Below are 22,600 nucleotides of genomic sequence, written 5' to 3'. Positions count from 1 at the left end.
AATGGTGCTCACTCAGTCAGACATTTAGAAGTTGAGTCGAGGAAAGTTTTGGGAGGTAAATAGTCGCCTATTGTAGAGAAGTCTCAGCTCCCAGCCCCTCTCAGTGTTAAACAGTTCGACAGTGTGCTGTTAGCACTCAGTCAACACTCACAGAGTCAGAATGATTTTGACAGTGGGGTTATCTGCTGGTATTTAACTGAAATTGAAAAGTCTTGACTATTGACAGGACAGTTACCCATACCACTCAATCTGTCTGCCCAGAAACTCTTCAGGATTCATCGGACCGGGTGGAGAGTTGTGAACCCACCCATGCATTGTGGAGAGGTTTAAAAGCTTACACCTCAAGGAAAATGGTCCAGAGGAGAAACGTCAGAGAGAAATAAATAACTTCTCAGTCAGGGAACTGTTCTCTAAAAAAAATGTGAACAGGAGTACCGATACAGACAGAAAACTGACAATTAAAACTCGTAACATTCTCCAGCTTTCGGTCTGCTACTTTGAATGGGAGATTACCCACAATATTCCCCACAAATACTCCTCATAGCCAGAGTAAATTAAGTCAACCATCCTATAACAGCAGCCACATCCCAGTCCACTCCAATCCACAGAGGCTCTTGGCAGCTGGAATTGCCTTCCCAATAACCCTTTAGTGTGAGGTTAAGACCATAATAGTTGTGCTGCCCCTGAGAAGACCCTTTTAGCCGACAGTTCCTGTGTCGTCTGGCCTACATTATGACTATGGAATGCCTCTCACGCCCACTGGCTCCCCTCTCGCTCCCCTCTTGCACCCCTCTCGATCTCCTCTCTCTCGAAACCACTTTCCTTCCCCTCTCTCCCCTCTCCCGCTGAAAAACGACCAGGGTGATTAGATAGCAACCCAGAGCAGCTGGGCCACCGTGTGTGCGTATCCTTTAAACAATAGACACAATGGTGCCTGGCCTGCTACATAACCCCTCTGTGAAAACAGTCATCAATGCAGCACAGCACTGTTTGCGTTTTATAGCACAGCAGCGGTTGATAAGATAGCAGGAGAGAGCAGGCCACTGGTGTCTCTTTAACAACAAGGACAGGCCGCTACACACTGTGAAAACAGTGATGGCAGGGCCAGAGAGTTCCCTGTAGTCCTCTCAGAGCTGTTCCTCTCCATTGTGTGGTTGACTCAGGCAGTTTGGGTTTTACAAAGAGAACTCCCTCAGGGTGGATAAACCATGGTTGGGGTAAACATATCCTGTCCTGTCTCGTCCTTCATCTAAGCACACTCTGGGTTTTCCTGCACGTGTGCGCGTGTGTGTTTGTGATGGTGATAAAGTGGGCTGATGGTTTGCCAAGCTAATAAAAAGGCAATTTCCATGATTCTAGAGGGAATGGGAATGCTGTGGTCATCATTCTGATTTCTACATTCTGTTTCTAATGCTTTTACTGTTGGCTATATTAGAGAGCAGAAATATGGACTACACTCAGGTCTCCTGGCTTTATGACAGAGGGGGACAGACAGAGATACTGTAGATAAACAGAGAGCGAACGAGAGAGAGAAAGAGAAAGACACACACACACAGAGGGATAAGGACTAGCCTATATGAGGGGTCGCGCGGTGTTGTTTGGATACAGTTAACGCATTCTGAAGCTATTTCCCTCACCATCAGAGAGGCAAGGAGAGGGGAGATACATACAGGTGGTGTAGAAGTCATCACTGCTGATGAGATTTAGAGGCTTTATGCCACAGTGAACTTGTCCTCGCTGCTGTTCCCTAACTGTGAGAATGGAGGCTAAAACAATCTCGTATCCTCCTCCTGTCTGTCTTATTGATGCACCCGCCCAGACTACCGGCTCCCGACTGCTACACCCACAATGATTTCTCATTTCACCCGCCCAGACTACCGGCTCCCGACTGCTACACCCACAATGATTTCTCATTTCACCCGCCCAGACTACCGGCTCCCGACTGCTACACCCACAATGATTTCTCATTTCACCCGCCCAGACTACCGGCTCCCGACTGCTACACCCACAATGATTTCTCATTTCACCCGCCCAGACTACCGGCTCCCGACTGCTACACCCACAATGATTTCTCATTTCACCCGCCCAGACTACCGGCTCCCGACTGCTACACCCACAATGATTTCTCATTTCACCCGGCGCACAACAGACGACCGTTCTCGCTTTGTCTCTTTCTCTCTGCCTCTGTTTCTCTCTCTCTCCATCTCTACCTCCCATTCGCTCGCTCGCTCTCTTCTCTCTAACCTATCTATCTTCACCCTCTCTCTACATCCCTCTCTCTACCCCCACCTCTCTAGCTCTCCTTCCCTCTCGCCCTCCCTGGGCAGATTAAATGTTATTTGGGAGATGGAGCAGGCGAGATCTCAGTGTCATATTTCTTGATTAAAAGAGGGGTTGTGCTTTTCCAGGCAAATAGAACTGCTCCCCCTCCTTTGCTTTTTCCACTTTTATATTGCAGAGCCAGTCCCGGGTAACTGTCTCCTGGTAACTGTTTCTGATGTGTCTGTGTGAGAGAGTTATAACAACTAAACCCAGAACAGGAGCCGAGCAGACACTCTTCAACTGTTTCCCCACTTCACATTGACTTCACACCGAGTCCTATGGCTCAGAGACTTTTCCTGTTCCACAGCCACACACGCACAAACACACACAAATGAATGTAGAGTAGATGATACTGTACTTAGAATGGGGTCTTTTAACCAAAGCCTTTCAGCTGGGAGTCTCAAGCCCCTTTAGAATGAAAGTTTCTTCATGCAGTTAATGTTATTTAAAGGAGCGTGAACTAATAAGACTCATGCATGTATATGACTGTGTGGTTATCATATCATAATAGACTCCTACTCCCCTGTTCACTGTAATTACATTCCACTGAAGCTAACTCACCTTGTCAACACTGGAGAGTTTTCATTGTGTAATTGTGTGTGTGTGTGTGTGTGTGTGTGTGTGTGTGTGTGTGTGTGTGTGTGTGTGTGTGTGTGTGTGTGTGTGTGTGTGTGTGTGTGTGTGTGTGTGTGTGTGTTCAGTATTGAGTCAAGGGATTGAATCTGTGTGAATATCAGATAAGTTGATGAATAACAGAGAATTGTGTGTAAAGTATCTTTGTAACAGCAATGAGTTTCATACAATGACTGATCAGTTTTTGTTCTAACTGACAAAAATATAACTGACAAAAATCTTCTGATTTTGATCGCTCTAAATCAGATCATGACCCATCTAGTTTTCCCTCAGACTGCTTCAGTGATGACTGATGCTTTTGCATTTTTTATAACCAAATTGTCCACTCCAAGCATTCGTTTTAGACACACTCATAGACTCGTAAGTTGATGAGCCTCTGACTCACTTGGCTACCAAAACTCCCTCGTCTGACATATTCTCTGTTTCTGCATTTTTGTGTTCTGCTGACTAGCCCTGTCATTAGGCTGGGTAATAAAGCAGTAGATATGGGGTTCAAAGGCCTTCATTAGCTGTAGGATGAGAGAACAACCCCCCCCCCCCACCACCACCACCACCCACCCCCCCCACACCCCACCCGCCAGATATGAGACATTAAATAAAAGCCAAACCTCACTAGAATAAGAAGATATTCTGTAAACTGCTCCATCTGTGAGAGAGAGGGCGAAAGAGAGATATTGCGAGAGCGAGAGAGAGAGACAGGGCAAGAGAGAGAGGGAGAGAGTCTCTTTCAACTACAGTTGAAGTCAGAAGTTTACATACACTTAGGTTGGAGTCATTAAAACTATTTTTTTCAACCACTCCACAAATTTCTTGTTAAATTTCTATGGGCTACGTGGGACGCTAGCGTCCCACCTGCGGGACACAGCCAGTGAAATATCAGGGCGGCCAAAAAAAAAAAAAATGTCATAATTCAACTTTCTCAAACATACAACTATTTTACACCATTTTAAAGATAAACTTCTCCTTGATGTAACCACATTGTCCGATTTCAAAAAGGCTTTACAGCGAAAGCAAAACATTAGATTATGTCAGGAGAGTACATAGACAAAAATAATCACACAGCCATTTTCAATAAAACCCAAAACACAGCTAAATGAAGCACTAACCTTAGGACATTATGTTACACAATACATGTATGTTTTGTTCGATAAAGTTCATATTTATATCCAAAAACAGCATTTTACATTGGCGCGTGATGTTCAGAAAATGTATTCCCACCAAAACCGCCGGTTAATGTGCACATCAATTTACAAAAATACTCATCATAAACATTGACAAAATATATAACAATTATTTAAAGAATTATAGATAGACTACTCCTGGATGCAACCGCTGTGTCAGATTTTAAAATAGCTTTACGGAGAAAGCACATTTTTCAATATTCTGAGTACATAGCTCGCCATCACAGCAAGCTATACAGACACCCGCCAAGTTCGGGGAAACCTAAACTCAGAATTAGTATTAGAAATATTGTCTTACCTTTGCTGATCTTCGTCAGAATGCACTCCCAGGACTGCTGCTTCCACAGGAAATGTTGTTTTTGTTCGAAATAATCCATATTTATGTCCAAATACCTCCATTTTGTTTGTGTGTACAGATCACTTATCCAAAGGTACCAGAGATGAAAAGTCAAAATGTTCCATTACCGTACTTAGAAGCATGTCAAACGCTGTTTAAAATCAATCATTATGGTATTTTTTATGTAAAATTTGCGATAATATTCCAACCGGACAATAGCATATTCATTCAAGGAAAAAAAGAAGGAACGGCGCGCTCGCGGGACCGCGCATATCCAATCCCTTTGTCCACAGGCAGTCCACTGATTGACTGAGCTCCTATTATCTGCCCAGTGACAGGAGAATGCTGAAAGAACTTTCTGAAGGCTGTTGACAGCCAATGGAAGCCTTAGGAAGTGCAACGTGACCCCACAGAAACTGTAGTTTCGATAGAGAATCAAAAGAAGAACTACAATTCTCAGACTTTCCACTTCCTGGTTGGATTTTTCTCAGGTTTTTGCCTGCCATATGAGTTCTGTTATACTCACAGACACCATTCAAACAGTTTTAGAAACTTCAGAGTGTTTTCTATCCAAACTAGAATAATATGCATATTCTAGTTTCTGGGAAAGAGTAGTAACCAGTTTAATTTGGGTACGTTTTTGATCCGGCCGTGAAAATACTGCCCCCTATACCCCAACAGGTTAACAAACTATAGTTTTGGCAAGTCGGTTGGGACATCTACTTTGTGCATGACACAAGTAATTTCTCCAACAATTGTTTACAGACAGATTATTTCACTTATCACTGTATCACAATTCCAGTGGGTCAGAAGTTTAAATACACTAAGTTGACTGTGCCTTTAAACAACTTGGAACATTCCAGAAAATGATGTCATGGCTTTAGAAGCTTCTGATAGGCTAATAGGCTAAGCAAAGAGGCACTGAGTTTGAAGGTAGGCCTTGAAATACATCCACAGGTACACCTCCAATTGTCTCAAATGATGTCAATTAGCCTATCAGAAGCTTCTAAAGCCATGACATCATTTGAGACAATTGGAGGTGTACCTGTGGATGTATTTCAAGGCCTACCTTCAAACTCAGTGCCTCTTTGCTTGACATCATGGGAAAATCAAACGAAATCAGCGAAGACCTCAGAAAAAAAATGTAGACCACCACAAGTCTGGTTCATCCTTGGGAGCAATTTCCAAATGCCTGAAGGTACCACGTTCATCTGTACAAACAATAGTACGCAAGTATAAACACCATGGGACCACGCAGCCGTCATACCCCTCAGGAAGGAGACGCGTTCTGTCTCCTAGAGATGAATGTACTTTGGTGCGAAAAGTGCAACTCAATCCCAGAACAAAAGCAAAGGATCTTATGAAGATGCTGGAGGAAACGGGTACAAAATTATTTATATCCACAGTAAAACGAGTCCTATATTGACATAACCTGAAAGGCCACTCAGCAAGGAAGAAGCCACTGCTCCAAAACTGCCATAAAAAAGCCAGTCTACGGTTTGCAACTGCACATGGGGACAAAGATGTAACTTTTTGGAGAAATGTCCTCTGGTCTGATGAAAAACAAATAGAACTGTTTGGTCATAATGACTATCATTATGTTAGTAGGAAAAGGGGGGAGGCTTACAAACCGAAGAACACCATCCCAACTGTGAAGTACGGGGATGGCAGCATCATGTTGTGGGAGTGCTTTGCTGCAGGAGGGACTGGTGCACTTCACAAAATAGATGGCATCATGAGGATGGAAAATGATGTGGATATATTGAAGCAAGATCTCAAGACATCAGTCAGGAAGTTAAAGCTTTGTCGCAAATGGGTCTTCCAAATGGACAATGACCCCAAGCATACTTCCAAAGTTGTGGTAAAATAGCTTAAGGACAACAAAGTCAAGGTATTGGAGTGGCCATCACAAAGCCCTGACCTCAATCCCATAGAAAATTTGTGGGCAGAACTGAAAAAGCGTGTGCGAGCAAGGAGGCCTACAAACCTGACTCAGTTACACCAGCTCTGTCAGGAGTAATGGGCCAAAATTCACCCAACTTTTTGTGCGAAGCTTGTGGAGGGCTACCTGAAATGTTTTACCCAAATTAAACAATTTAAAGTCAATTAAATAAATAAAAAGCGGAAATAAATCATTCTCTCTACTATTATTCTGACATTTCACATTCTTAAAATGACGTGGTGATCCTAACTGACCTAAGACGGAATTTTTACTAGGATTAAATGTCAGGAACTGTGAAAAACTGAGTTTAAATGTATTTGGCTAAGGTGTATGTAAACTTCTGACTTCAACTGTAAACCCCAGAACTCCTTCAAACCACTGTCGTTATTGCTCATAGATTGGCCCTGGAAGTACTCTATTGCAAAATGGCTTCCAAATTGAGTTTGTCTTGTGTTGTGACACAGAACCCCGTTCTACTCCAACCAGACTAGATAACTGTATTCAATCACGTTCTCTCTCCCATGGTCAATAGAAAGAGAAAAGAAAAGAAAAGAGCGAGAGGGGGAGGCCGGCATCACCTCAGTAATGGAATAGACTACAAAGCGAGGCTGGAGACAAGACAGGACACTGTTAGCACTTTTTCTTCATTACCCTCTCTCCCTTCTCTCTCTTTCCCTTCCTCTCTTCATTGTACTTTCACTCTTTCTTTCTCTCTATATATCTCCCTGTATCCCACTCTCTCGCATCTTTTCATACTGTCTGATAAAATATATGAAATTCAAGAAAGAGAGAAATAGAGATATGAAAAGGTGTACACCAGGGTTCCTTTGGTGATTTTACTTAGCCCCCCAAGTTTTCTGGGGGGGGGGGGCATAAAATACTGTGAAAATACCAGTAAAAAAGTGATTTGAATTCAAACGCATAATAGAGATATGTGATCGTATACAAATGTCAGCAAGGTTTGGAATGTATCTGTTTGGGCTTCTTGCAGTCAATTTGTAGTCTACAAATTATTAAGAATAAATCGACCCGCGGCTAAATCTAGTTGATGATCCCTGGTGTACATTGTATTCCCGATAGTCTGTTAATTCTGCTCTACCTGTCAGTACATTCCTCTCTTCCCTGTGATGTAGAGATGGAATATAGTTTGGCACTGTGTTGTAACAGACAGACAGGTACGGTATCTGTGGTGTAACAGACAGACAGCTTCGGTATCTGCGGTGTAACAGACAGACAGCTACGGTATCTGCGGTGTAACAGACAGACAGCCACAGTATATGTGGTGTAACAGACAGACAGCTACAGTATCTGTGGTGTGATTACTGCCGCAGGCTAGCTTTCTAATGCTCTTCATAGGATGAGGGGAATGAGACATCTCCTTTCTACTGGCTGCTACTGTAGCAACCCAAACACTCCCCATTGTTTCACATCTAGATGAAACCACTCTCTTTTTCAAAGACTAGAAGCCTTTTATAGATAGATAGCATTCAATATCTTCTGCCTCCACCTCTGGTGATGCACTGTTACAGACTGTACTCTCTCACACTCTCTGACTGCTCCTAGCTTTAATTCACACATTGCTTTGTTGTGGTTGTACAACTGTGACATCGCTGAATGAGAACTGCTTACTGGGTATTGAATCAGCCACAGGCCAGTGGGTTTGTATTCTATATTCCCATAGATTTTATTTTTCATTGGGGGAGGAGTGGTGAATGTGTGCTGTTCCAGCAGAGTGAATATGACATGTTTCTAGTGGGATAAGAGAGATATCACTCTATGTCCCTATCTTTCTCGCTCTATTTCTCTCTCTACATTGGCCAATGTTGTAGAGAGAGAGAGAGAGATATCACTCATATAACACTCCTATCCCCTAGCCACTTGTGGAGATCTTGAATGATAGGAACATGTCTGGAAGGTAAGATGAAGCTATTACCTTATTACTTATCTAATCTACTCAGATCTCCACAAGTGCATGGGGGCTAGGGGCTACAAAGGCCTCCTGTAATGTGGGCACTAGGTTGTGTTTAACCCCCTAAAGTCGACTCACTCACCGGTACATCAATCTAAGTTAAATAACCAAAAAATCCCCAGCAAATGTCAGTTCAAGCTAGAGATCTTAGTTTTTTTGCAGTGGATGCGTCTCAATCCACCGCATCCACCAGTGTCGCACTTCCGCATCTGCAGTGAAAGTTGGCAGAGCTAGAGAGCGGTGTTTGTCAGAGCATGAGACATCCCAAAAATCGGTCGTCTCATGAAAACATCTGTAGCGTCTGAATGGTTTGACCTACAAACTATTATGACCCTATGGGAAGGGGAGACTCATAAACACGATGGTGTTCTCCGTTTTGCTCTACAAGTGCTCTACACTTGCTCTACAAGTGTCAGGAGACTCGTCTGAAGTCGGTGCCGTCGATTTGCCAACTTCTGTTTGGTAGTGTCCAAACCATTTGGGCTACAAACTAATGGGACTCCACTGTGGAAAGGGGAGATTCTCACGAACACGATGGTGTTCTTTTTTTTGCCCTATGACCCACACACACAAGTGTCACAGGACTCGTCTGAAGGTAACTGGTACCGTTTTTTTTAAACTAATGGAAGTAAGAAATAAAGGTTGTTTTGTGCCTACTGCAAAAAAGAGGTTAAATATGTGTGAAACAATTCGTTTTTTATTCCTCCCAAATTTAGTACAGACACTTTAAAACCTTGTTTCTTATGATATATTTGTTGACTGTCCTTTTTGCCATTTATGAATGTGTTATTCAATGTGTTTCTATGGGCTTCAGTAGTAAAGGCCAAAATGTGGTATCTCCTACTCGATACCATCGTGATACTCGATACCAAAATGAATGACACTTGATCCAGACAGATTATCTCAGCTACTGCTCTCTTCAGTATTTGGGCATCTTTTTAGTTCACTATCATTGCATTTGACATTTTTTATGTCAACGTTTTAATAAATTATACAATCATAAAATCAATTTGACTTTGTTTTTACCACTCTAACTACATAACAACATAATGGTAATAATTTATTTTAATGATACATCTCTACTGATAAGCTGGGTAAATCAAAATGTAGCCTATTCAAAATACAGGTGAATGCATATTCAATAGAATGTGTGCCTGCATTGAGTTATTGAGCTTGTTTTGGCTGATTTCATGGGGCTACAGATGACAAACAATCTGTTTTCCTTCCATTTGGGGAATATTTTATTGTACTGATCAACAACATTTGCATAGAAGTAGCTTAATTAATGACGTCATTCACGAGGCAAGGGGGGACGGAACCCCATTCACACACAGTCAGTTCGCTGAGGCAATAGATCATCTTTGGAAGAGACATGAGAGAGAGACCGATTTATGTAAATGAATAGCCAAGTACTTTGTTTTGGTGGCAATCAGCCTTGAAATCAATATATTTTGCATTATGGTGAGCATATTATCACAAACAAAGTACTTGGGTAGTGAATTGATGTTAGCTTCAGCTGTGAGCCCACAAAGCTGGAAGCTACCGGTATCTTCTTGCATTGTAAAGTGTTCTAGCCTGCATGGACATTGTTTTGCGAACAGTAATGAACAGTTTAAACATTTCTACATGTCGTGTCGCATTATCAAATCAAATTACATTGAAATCACACAAAAAAAGCGAAATAGTAGAAAAATAAATAACAATCATAATAATAACACAAGGAATAAATAGATAAATAAAATCACAAGGAATAAATACACAATGAGTAACGATAACTTGCATATATGCACAGGATACCAGTACCAAGTCAATGTGCAGGGGTATGAGGTAATTGAGGTAGATATGTACATATAGGTAGGGATAAAGTGACCATTAAAGTATGTTCACTTCTGTGCAGCATGAGTGGTGAGCTAACATGATGCAGCTGACTCCCAGTGCAGGCTAAGTGCAGGCTATAAGGGGGACATCGGCTGCACTGATAGACTTACTTGATCCGTGAGACACATTTGACAGAAGTACCGAAAGTAACAGAAATTCTAGTACCAAACCGTTTTTCATGTTTTAGTATAAAAAAAGTATCAAAGTTTTGAAACATATACCGTGCAACACTACTAGACATCTAGCTGGCTGAGTGCTTCTGGAAGACATCTTTTGCAGTGGTTTACTGTCTGATGATGTGTGTGCCTGCGTGTGTACGTACGTACGTGCGTGTGCGAGACGAAAATGCTGCACCCAAACTCGCTGAAAAGGTTTATTATTATGACAGTCATCGATGGATGGCCCGGTCTCATTGGTGGATCAGATTAAGGGGTATTTGTATGTGTGTGAAAATAGCCTTTGAGATTGAAGATGGCATTATGTTTGTATGATGGTATTGTTATTGCTATGATGGATTACAGAGCAAACGGCTGGTGGCCGACCTTCAGGAAATAATTACCTGCTTATCTGGCAATATGGAGGCTAAATGTTAAATAGATCACATGCTGAGACACACACAATACAGTCTTTACATGACAAGTCTTTCTTGTCATGTAAGGATTCATTTTCTAAGCCCTGTTTTTACAAAATCTAATTTTCAAAATGGCAGCACAAAAAATGTATGGCCTGTGCCTTTTTTAGCAGGGAGCCATTGTGGTGTTGACTGTCGTAATTAGGTCCGTTTATTTGGTCGTTTCATGTGTTGTTGAACATCCTATCATCAGTATTAGATGTAGATTGGAAATTGATAGTGAATGTGCTGTGGCACCTCTTTACGAGCCTGCCAGACCAGACTAGTTGATGTGATTGACTGTGAGATGGAGCAGGATCATGAGGGATAGACAGGCCTCTTAAAAGATTGTCACATTACACCGCATAGATGCATATACTGTATGTGCCAGCCGTCCATTGAGAGGCATTAGATAGACGCCGTAATCTGTAAAGAGGTCACTCACATCGAACACCTACGGTATGCACACACACACACGTCGCACAGACAGTCACGGTACTGTACTGTCTATCTGTCTTTTCCCCTCCTGTCTGTCTGTCTGTCTGTCTGTCTGTCTGTCTGTCTGTCTGTCTGTCTGTCTGTCTGTCTGTCTGTCTGTCTGTCTGTCTGTCTGTCTGTCTGTCTGTCTGTCTGTCTGTCTGTCTGTCTGTCTGTCTGTCTGTCTGTCTGCCTGTCCTGCCTGCCTGCCTGCCTGCCTGCCTGCCTGTCTCTCTGCCTGTCTATCTATCCCAGCTGTCTGTGTTATCCACTGACCTGGTAACAGGTAGTACCGTAATTTCCGGACTATTAAGCGCACCTGAATACAAGCCGCACCCACTGAATTAAAAAATATATATTATTTTGAACGTAAATAAGCCGCACACGTCTATCAGCCGCAGGTGCCTACTGAAACAAATTAACTTTACACAGGCTTTAACGAAACACGGCTTGTATCAAAAATAAATAGGCTTTAACGAAACACGGCTTGTAACAAAACTAAATAGGCTTTAACGAAACACGGCTTGTAACAAAAAATAAAAAATTAGCAGTAAGCTTTAGTTGTCTTTTTGCACTGAGTCAATTCCTCACGCTGCTGTTTCCAACGTCTTATCATCGACTCATTAAGACCAAGCTCCCGTGCAGCAGCTCTATTTCCTTTTCCAACAGCCAGATCAATCGCCTTCAACTTGAAAGCTGCATCATATGCATTTCTCCGTGTCTTTGCCATGATGAGGGTGACAAAATGACTACCGTAATCAGAATGATGGGAAGTTTGAGAGCGCTCGATTTAATCTAAACAGTAAACAAAAAAGTTGTTTGACCTTAACCCGTTTGGCAATTTCATTGGTCTAATGAAAGCTTCATGCCGCCAGAAAACTGAGCACGTCACAGAATGTGTTTTTTTGGAAGAAAAAAGCGGGAAAAATCCATATATTAGCCGCGTCATTGTTTAAGCCGCGAGGTTCAAAGCCTGGGGAAAAAAGTTGTGGCTTATAGTCCGGAATTTACGGTAGTCAGCAGATTATTCCTCCACAGGGTTAGCAAGGGATGAGATTCCTGGCAGGCCTCATAGCAGCCTGTCTAATATCGAAGATACTGGTAATACTCTCCTGGAATGAATACTCTCCTCCAGAGAATGGAGCTACGCTCAGAATCCTGACTGCTGCGTCAAATAAAATATGTAATTATGTTACCAGGGAATTGCCCTGCACTGAACAGGCCAGGTAGACCAACATGATCTCATAGTTTCCCTTCGAAATTCGACATATTATGGATGAACGTCTATTTTTTTTGAAGATTTCATTTTGTGTGGTTACAGGGTTAATTCCGCATGGTTACAAGGTTAAAACATAAACAACTCGATTGAACAAAATGGCGCCGTAGAGAGAACACGGTGTTTCAGCGAGCTCACGCGGTATTCGTAAATTTATATTCTTACATTAATCTCCTAGCTTGAAAAAGTGGTAGAATTGGCTAAATAAGTTACCCTACAATGAGTCTTGGCGACTATTTCTCAAAAATCTCCGACAACATGCCCAACAGAGCTACTAAGAAGTCGACCAAAACCGCCATCCGTGTAGATGTGCAGGAGGAGCTAGCTAACGTTAGCGAATCTAACAACGTTACAAATCCAGGCACAATGGACCTGGTGATTCAAAGGATGATGGATAACATTACTAAAGTGATCGATGTTAAGATAAGAACGGTCCTGGAAGCAATAGCAGGCCATTCAGCTGAACTACAGAGGGTTGTCAAACGTGTTGATGAGGCGGAAGGAAGAATTGCTACTGTGGAAACTTCAACTACATCCATGGACACTAAGATAAAAGCACTTGAGAAACAGGTGCGCGAAATGGCGGAGCACATTGACGACTTGGATAATCGAGGACGCAGATGCAATATACGTGTTGTGGGACTCCCGGAAAATTCTGAAGGGACACGTTCAGTACATTTTTTTGAGGAATGGATCCCTGACTACCTACAAATGGACACTAAGGCTGGTCGGGTGAAGCTAGACAGAGCACAACGCTCTCAAGCACCGATACCCGGTCCCAATCAGCGCCCACGACCAGTGGTTATAAAGTTCCACAACTTTACCGACAAGCAGCGCGTCATGGATGCGGCTAGAAACATCGGTTCTGACGGTAGTCAACGTAAAGGTCCAAAGGTCTCATTCTTCAATGATTATTCCACAGCGGTTGTACGAAGGCGCAAGGCGTTTGATGAGGTGAAGGCTCGACTCAAGAGAATGAAGATCGACTACGCACTGCTGTACCCGGCCACATTGAAGATTATGGTCAACGGATCGCCTAAAAAACTCTACACATCTGAAGAGGCTGCTGCGTTTATTGACTCTCTCGGGTAAATAACCTTAAGCTGCACCTCCGCAGCATTGGATAACGTCTTATTTTATTTTTAATCTGATCATGAAACAGTGGTGTAAGTTCTCAAGTGCTCCTGTTCAGTAATATTCGTATCGTTATTATTTTTCTTGCTAAAGTAACTGCCGCCGCAGCTCAGACTGAGATATGTGTGAACCTATATTGGTGCCCAGGCTTGGTTTTAGGTGGAAGAGCCTCAATCTTCTTCTATTGATTTTAATTTCCACATATATAAAGGATGAGGCTATTGAGTGGCAATGCGGACTTAAGAGTCTACATTGGAAAGTTGAAATCCCCTGCATGTTAGCTAGTGGGAAAACCCCCTTTTGGATCTTTTCATGTTTAATTTTTGGGTTTAGTATAGTTCGAGTTCAGGGTTCATATCGTTTGTTTACGCTCAGTGAGATAGAGGAGAGTTCAACACATGGAAAAAGGTACCACCCCATTTTTACAGTAGGATTCAGTCTGGATATTGAATGGTCAAAGCGCAATGGCAGGTAACAGACTACGTGTATGTACATGGAACATTAGAGGGAGCCATAACCCCATTAAAAGGAAGAAGGTACTGTCCTTTTTGAAAAAAGAAAATATTGATATTGCCCTGTTACAAGAAACTCATTTGAATGATAAGGAGCATCTGAAATTACAACAAGGGGGGTTTGGTCAAGTGTTTTTCTCATCATTTACATCCAGAAGTAGAGGTGTAGCAATTCTTGTGAAAAAGAACCTACCACTTAAGGTCTTGAAGTGTGTGAAAGATAAATTGGGTCGCTTTGTTATAATTAATGGTACTTTACAAGGGCAGAGCATTTCCATAATGAATATTTACTTCCCCCCCTGCCCACCTCCCCGACTTCCTCACTAAGGTATTTCTAGACTTTTCAGAATTAAACTCAGACACTGCAGTGGTTGGAGGAGATTTTAATTGTTTGTTGAACCCCCTTATTGATAAGCTTCCCAGTGGTATAGCCTCACTTTCTCCTCAAGCTAAGTCACTTACAGCTATTTGTGATGATCTGGGGTATGCTGATGTTTGGAGAGCTTTTCATCCCTCCAACAGAGAGTTCACTTTTTTCTCTGCACCTCATGGATGTCAGACTAGAATAGATTACATTTTTATGCCCAGGACGTCACTGCAGTCGGTTTTATCCGCTAGGATAGGAAGCATAGTCATAACTGATCATGCGGAGGTGATCCTGGACATAAAACTCAACGGGGCATTCAATCAGTCAAGACACGAGGTTGAATACAACCATTCTTAAAGACCATACATTCACATCATATTTTATTACAGAGTTTAAAGCATTTTTCTCTATTAACTCTCAATCAACAGATAACCCCTCACTCCTTTGGGAAACCTGTAAGGCGTACGCAGCCACTAAGAGGCGGAAAAAGCGTGAAAAGCAAAAAACACTAGAGGGTGAATTAGGAACTAAAGAGAAGGACTACATTGAAACTCCCACTCCTGCCCTATTAAAGGAAATATCGGTCATTAGATCAACGTTGGACTCCGTCCTAACACAGGACACTGAAAAGAAAATGAGATTTGTCAAGCAAAAGCTATATGAACATGGCGATAAGCCAGGAAAGAACTTGGCGTACCTAGCTAAAAAGAGAGCTGACTCACAGTCAATTGCGGCTATTACTGATTCTGATGGCAATAATTTATATGAAAATAAATTGATAAATGACTCATTTAAGAAATTTTATGCAAATCTTTATGCCTCAGAACTGCCAAATGACGCACCCAAGTTAATGGAGAACTTATTTTCTAAGATTGAGCTCCCTACTATCTCCGAAGAACAGAGGTCTCTCCTTAATGCTCCTATTACTGAGGAAGAGATAATGTCCGCAATTAAGAATCTGCAAAATGGTAAGGCCCCAGGACCGGACGGGTTTTGTAGTGAGTTCTATAAAGAGTTCCATGGCCTGATCCTCGAGCCATTGCGTGATATGTTTAACCACTCATTTTCAAATGACCAGCTCCCCCAAACGCTGCGAGAAGCCAACATATCACTTATTCTCAAAAAGGGAAAATGTCCGGAATCTTGTTCCTCGTACAGACCAATTTCCCTTCTGAATGTGGATAGAAAATTACTTTCTAAAATTCTAGCCACAAGATTAGAGGACTCACTGCCACTAATTGTGAAAGGAGACCAAACTGGCTTCATTAAGGGACGTAGGTCATGTAACAATGTCAGACGGCTTCTTAATGTAATTGAAGTCTACCAACGAAGTGCTATGGATGGTCTTGTGCTCTCCCTAGATGCTGAGAAAGCATTTGATCGTGTGGAGTGGTCTTACCTATTCTTTGCTCTAAATAAATTTGGTCTGGGGGCCAACTTTATAAAATGGGTGAAAGTTTTATATGATGATCCTCAGGCTGCTGTCCTTACTAATGGACTACGGTCAAATAGCTTCCCTATACACAGAGGTACCAGACAGGGCTGTCCTTTGTCCCCCCTCCTATTTGCACTTGTTATGGAACCACTGGCCGAGGCCATCAGGGTAACGCCTGCTATACAGGGGCTGCTCATTGGTGATGTTCACCATAAAATAAGCTTGTATGCTGATGATGTCCTGATATTCATTTCTAATCCCGAGACTTCAATCACATCTCTTATTAATATTATTGAGTTATTCAGCGAATTCTCAGGCTACAAGATTAACCTAACTAAGTCAGAGGCTATGCCACTTGGTAACCTTCACTCTGTACCTAATACTTCTCCCCCCTTCCCTTTTAAATGGTCTCCCTCAGGTTTTACGTATCTGGGTATATTTGTAACTCCTAAATTCCAACAAATGTACAAAGCCAATTTTGTTCCCTTGTTTGACACAATAAGACAGGATCTGGAGCGCTGGAGCTCTCTTCCGATTTCATGGTTGGGTAGAATATCCCTCTTGAAAATTAACATTTTACCTAGGCTACTCTACCCAATCCAAATGATCCCAGTATTACTCTCCAATAAGGTAATAAAGGATGTAAATGGATGGCTAAGTTCCTTTATATGGAGTAAACGCAAGCCAATATCAGGTTCTATCAGTGGTGTGCCCACCTATGTTATATCTCAGACTGGATCACAAACGATGACTCCTCTATTTGGTTAGACATTGAGACTTCTCTTTCAAAATACCCTTTACAGGATCTTTTGTTTTTCACAAGTTTCAAGTCTGTAAAAGATCATTGTAACAACCCCATTACACTTAACACACTCAAAGTATGGAGGTCAGTTCAACGTTTCCTGGGAAGGTCCAAACTAACCTCTGCTCTTACCCCAATTCTTAACAACCCAGATTTCGCCCCAGGATTGCTGGATGCTGGCTTTAACGTTTGGCTTAATAAGGGCATACGCAGACTAAATTACTTATTTGCGGATAAGATTTTATTGTCATTTGAGCAGATGGTCGAGAAATATCAACTCCCAAAGCAGGACCTTTTCCGTTTCCTACAAGTAAGACATTATATTCTGAAGAGCACCACCTTAATTGGCAACCCTGATATGTCTGTCATTGAAAGAATGCTTTTTTTCCCACAAAGGAAAGTGTCTGTAAGTCTGTTTTATGATGCTTTAAGGTCCTTTTCCGCTGTCGATACACAGAGGGTGAAACAAGTGTGGGAGAAAGAACTGTCTGTTACTATTGACGAAGAGATGTGGGAGGACATTTGGAAATATGCAAAAACAATATCTATATGTAATCGTACTAGAGCAATTCAATTAAGAATAATACACAGATTGCATATATCCCCAAATCGCAGACATGCTTTTAGCCCCTCTTCCACTTCTCCTCAATGTCTTAAATGTAAAACTGATACAGGCACCCTAACACATTGTTTATGGTCATGTACCAAAATACAAAGATATTGGTCGGGTGTTCTGCAAGAAATTGAAAAGATCCTAGGGGTCGATCTAGAATTGGACCTCTCTACTGTTAGGTCTCCCTAGTAGGCATGTAACTTCTGTGGGTAAGAGGAGGCTTTACAACATCCTCACCTTCGCAGCGAGGAAAAACATACTTTTACAGTGGATTAGTGATAAGGTTCCCTCTATTAAAGATTGGCATAAGATACTGTTTGAATGTGTGCCGCTGGAATATCTGACATGTACATTGCATTCTAAGACAGATCAGTTCTACAAAGTATGGGAACCTTACCTAAATTACCTAGAACCTGAAGTGTCAGCTATTATGCTGCGAGGATTCTCTTAGAATGGTGATCTATGTATTTCAATTATTACACTGTACGTTCCATGTGGGGAACTCAACTTCTTGGTTTAAACTGAGCTTTTTATTTGTTTATATATTTTTTTATTTTTTTATTTTTTTTATCTCTGTTTATGTTTGTTTAAAATGTATGTATTGAGAGACGCAATGAGGGGGGTGGGGTGAGAGAAGCGCTGAGCGGGGAGAGGGAAATGGTGTGTGTGTGTGTGTGTCGTGCGTGCGTGCATACATACGGATATGTGTAAGTGAGTACTGTTTTTTTTACCTTGTCTTTGTTGTTGTATCTCTTAATATGGGTGAAAATTGTGAAACTCCAATAAAAATACTGTTACAAAAAAAAAAATACATAAACAACTCAAATGTTAACAGTTTAGGCACTCATTCTGAGAGGTTAAGGTTACGGCTATGGTTTGAGGAAGGCTTAAAATGAAGTAATTAAAAACGATTCACTAGGTATCTTCAGTATTCATAGTGTTCTCACAGCTTGCTGGAGCATTGTGAACTGTAGTGTTCTAAGCAGCACGCACCGGCTCCGAGCCTAATGAGTTCGCACCCAGTGCTGGACAATCGGTTTTCTTCTTTTTTTGAGAGCTGAGAAAGGCATTCAGTATATCGACGTTCTCAGGACCTTTTCAAACATCCGAAATTGCTGTCTATTTCTAGTGACCAGCCTGGGCAGACACCTCACCCAGACACAGAGAAACTTTTAATGGACTTTTAAAACCTTGCCAGTATAGATCAGCTGGTGTGGATTGTACTGAATACTTGAATGTGCCTAGAGACAGAGATTTGGGGTTTTCTAAGCTGAATGTAAAATGCACATGGCACCTGTGGCCTGTCTGCATCAGGCATCAGGGCGCAAGTCCAGGGCCAACACCATAGACAGGTGGCCTGTCTGCATCAGGCATCAGGGCGTCAGTCCAGGGCCAACACCATAGACAGGTGGCCTGTCTGCATCAGGCATCAGGGTGTCAGTCCAGGGCCAACACCATAGACAGGTGGCCTGTCTGCATCAGGCATCAGGGCGTCAGTCCAGGGCCAACACCATAGACAGGTGGCCTGTCTGCATCAGGCATCAGGGCATCAGTCCAGGGCCAACACAAAAGACAGGTGGTCTGGCTGCATCAGACATCAGGGCGTCAGTCCAGGGCCAACACAAGAGACAGGTAGCCTGTCTGCATCAGGCATCAGTCCAGGGCCAACACAAGAGACACATGTCCTGTCTGCATCAGTCCAGGGCCAACACAAAAGACAGGTGCCCTGTCTGCATCAGGCATCAGGGCGCAAGTCCAGGGCCAACACCATAGACAGGTGGCCTGTCTGCATCAGGCATCAGGGCGTCAGTCCAGGGCCAACACCATAGACAGGTGGCCTGTCTGCATCAGGCATCAGGGTGTCAGTCCAGGGCCAACACCATAGACAGGTGGCCTGTCTGCATCAGGCATCAGGGCGTCAGTCCAGGGCCAACACCATAGACAGGTGGCCTGTCTGCATCAGGCATCAGGGCATCAGTCCAGGGCCAACACAAAAGACAGGTGCTCTGGCTGCATCAGACATCAGGGCGTCAGTCCAGGGCCAACACAAGAGACAGGTAGCCTGTCTGCATCAGGCATCAGTCCAGGGCCAACACAAGAGACACATGTCCTGTCTGCATCAGTCCAGGGCCAACACAAGAGACAGGTAGCCTGTCTGCATCAGGGCATCAGTCCAGGGCCAACACAAGAGACACGTGTCCTGTCTGCATCAGTCCAGGGCCAACACAAGAGACAGATGGACTGTCTGCATCAGGCATCAGGGCATCAGTCGAAGGCCAACACAAGAGATAGGTGGACAGTCTGGCCACACTCACACACCACAGGCATTCGGACACACACACACACACACACACACACACACACACACACACACACACACACACACACACACACACACACACACACACACACACAGCACACACACACACCTAGCTGTGTCTGTCTGGACCAGGTGCAGGTGACTACAGAGCAGACAGGAGAGGACACACACACATACAGACACCACACACACACACCCAGCCTAGTCAGTCACCAACCACAGAGCAGGCATCCGACCAGAGGAACATTAAAACAATATATTAAAGACATGAAGGCAGCAGGTTCACATTGATTCATGCTGCTGCTAGGCCCATATTTGGTTATGACAGAGTTGTTATTCCCAGTCAAGTTGTGCAAATGTAAATCCCTATGGCTGTGTAGGTATGGTGTGTGAGGTTTTTGAAGAGCAGAAAGCTTTCCTATGCTTAACCCTGATTTATCGGACACCAGCAGGGATAAGGCTAATCGACTCTACAGATGTAGGGAAGCTAACCACAGCCTTAAAACCTCTAGCTACCCTGCTAGCTAATGCCTGCAAGTGGCTACCCTAGTAGCTAATACCTTTGAGATCTCACCCATAGAAAATACCTTTTAGTTAAATGTTTTGGCTAAATGGAAAGACACACTAACACACACACACTCTTTCCCTGGATAAATGAAATTCAAATGAATTTAAAATACTAATGACTCCTCTATCAATCCTAACCAATTAGCACATATTTCTGCTCAATATACATTCTAAGTCTTCATATATATTGTTACTGATGTTATTGAACCTTTTCATGAAGTCTTCATACATCATTGTAACAAACTTGCCAGAAAAAAAGATTGGAGAACTTGGTCAGTTCAATAATAGTGTATTGATAGGAACATTATAGTGGTTGAAATATGAGTTTCTCAACATAAGTAAGAAATTTGCCTCATGGACCTATGACTTCCGCCATTTTGGATTTCCGCCATCTTTGATTTTTCATAGATATTTTTCTCATGAACCGTACATCCGATTGACTTGGAACTCAAAATGTATGTTATCACATCTGTCTCTAGTACGTTTCAGAAAAGCTAAGTAATATGTTGAAAGATGGAAGAGGAAATGACAACTAAAATAAAATATTGTATCCTCAATTAATGTAACGGCTGTCGTAGAGAGGGGACCAAAGCGCAGCGTGTTGATTGCTCATGATAAATATTTATTTTAACGCAGACCACGAAAGAAAAAATAACAAAGCGAAAACGAAAGCACACAGTTCTGTCAGGTACAGAAGACAACTACCCACAAACACAGGTGGGGGGGAAACCCTACTTAAGTATGATCTCCAATTAGAGACAACGAGGACCAGCTGCCTCTAATTGGAGATCATCCCAAAAAAACAACAACATAGAAATAGAAAACTAGAAACTAAACATAGAAATACAAAACATAGAAAAACACAAAACACCCCCTGTCACGCCCTGACCTACTCTACCATAGAAAATAACATCTTACTATGGTCAGGACGTGACAATTAAAGCCTAATAACTTCACTTCTCTACACTTTATCAACATGAAACTTGCACATGAAGTGTTTTGAATTGTTACCTGTAGCTTACATGAGGGAGGATGTTTAACGCTTCCAGCACCCCGTTTCATTGCTGCTTGCAGCTATACTTTCATTTATTTTGGGGGCAATGTTTCGTTTAATTTTCACTTTATATGCTTTCACTGGTAACACATAATATTGTTACTAATGTTAAGAAATCTTTCTTTCCTCATTATAAATTCAATGTCTTAACATATTCTTACTAAAGTTAATCAATCATTCTTTCCACAGTATGAATTCAAAGTGAAGAACATCAAGAAGAAGAAGGTCAACATCATTGTCTCAGTGGATGGAGTGAAGGTGGCGCTCAGAAAAAAGTTAAAAGTGAGTATTTATTTTTCTTTTATAACCTGTTATTATCTCTCAACCAGTTTCTTTCCATTTGAACTGTCTGGAGCTTAGGGGCAGGGCGTAGAGTGGATGGGTGTTGTGTTTTCTAACCAACCCCAGTCAAACTGCGCACTCAGCCATTGCTGAGCAGTGTCATATCCTGGGGTTGTGAGTGGAGGAGTGAGTGTGATTCATAAACTGTCACCAGCAGTGAGAAGGAGTGATGAGTGAATCTGTGCCTTGCTAAATATTGCTCCAGACAGGGTAAAGTGGCAGAGAGGAGTGAATCTGTGCCCTGCTAAATATTGTTCCAGAAAGGGTAGAGTGGCGGAGAGGAGGGAATCTGTGCCCTGATAAATAACGTTCCAGACAGGTTAGAGTGGAGGAGAGGAGTGAATCTGTGCCCTGCTAAATAACGTTCCAGACAGGGTAGAGTGTAGGATGAGAGCAAATCCGTTCTATGCTATGCTAAATATACCCCCTGTTTTGCTCTCCATGTAATTTGTATAAAGCTTTCTTTATGGCAGTTTTACAGTGATTTGGGTTTATAATAAACCTTGACAGTAGTTCGACTGGGTTTACCTTGAGTGACCTCTCACCTGTCTCTCAGTTTAACTACAGTATTAACGTCAGTCCCTATTAAAGCTAGAAGTACACTTATAACCTCTGGTATGCAAACAAGCCTAAAGAAGCCACTGGTATTCAGCAGATGTCTTCTTCCTTCCTCGACCCTCCATTGTCTGGAGTCCTGTATGGAGATCTTCTTTCCCTTTCTCTCCTCTCTCTATTCATTTTTTTTGTAAAGAGAGGACAGTACTAATGCACTAGACATGGCTCAAGGGAGTGACTGAAGGCTGAAGGCTACACTTAAGCTCTATAGGAA

At 42.4% G+C, this 22,600-nt stretch overlaps 1 protein-coding gene across 1 annotated transcript in view; it reads left to right on the top strand.

Moving 5' to 3' along the window:
* The window catches only part of LOC106560293 (carboxyl-terminal PDZ ligand of neuronal nitric oxide synthase protein), a 191,816-nt gene that overhangs the window by 40,105 nt on the left and 129,111 nt on the right, over positions 1-22,600 (top strand). Inside the window, exon 3 of the mRNA XM_014123046.2 lies at positions 21,619-21,711. Coding sequence (XP_013978521.1) covers positions 21,619-21,711 — 93 coding nt within the window. The remainder of the gene's footprint in view (positions 1-21,618; positions 21,712-22,600) is intronic.

The sequence above is a fragment of the Salmo salar genome, chromosome ssa10, assembly GCF_905237065.1.
Source record: "Salmo salar chromosome ssa10, Ssal_v3.1, whole genome shotgun sequence".
Lineage (NCBI taxonomy): Eukaryota > Metazoa > Chordata > Actinopteri > Salmoniformes > Salmonidae > Salmo > Salmo salar.
This window is presented reverse-complemented; position numbering and strand designations above follow the sequence as displayed.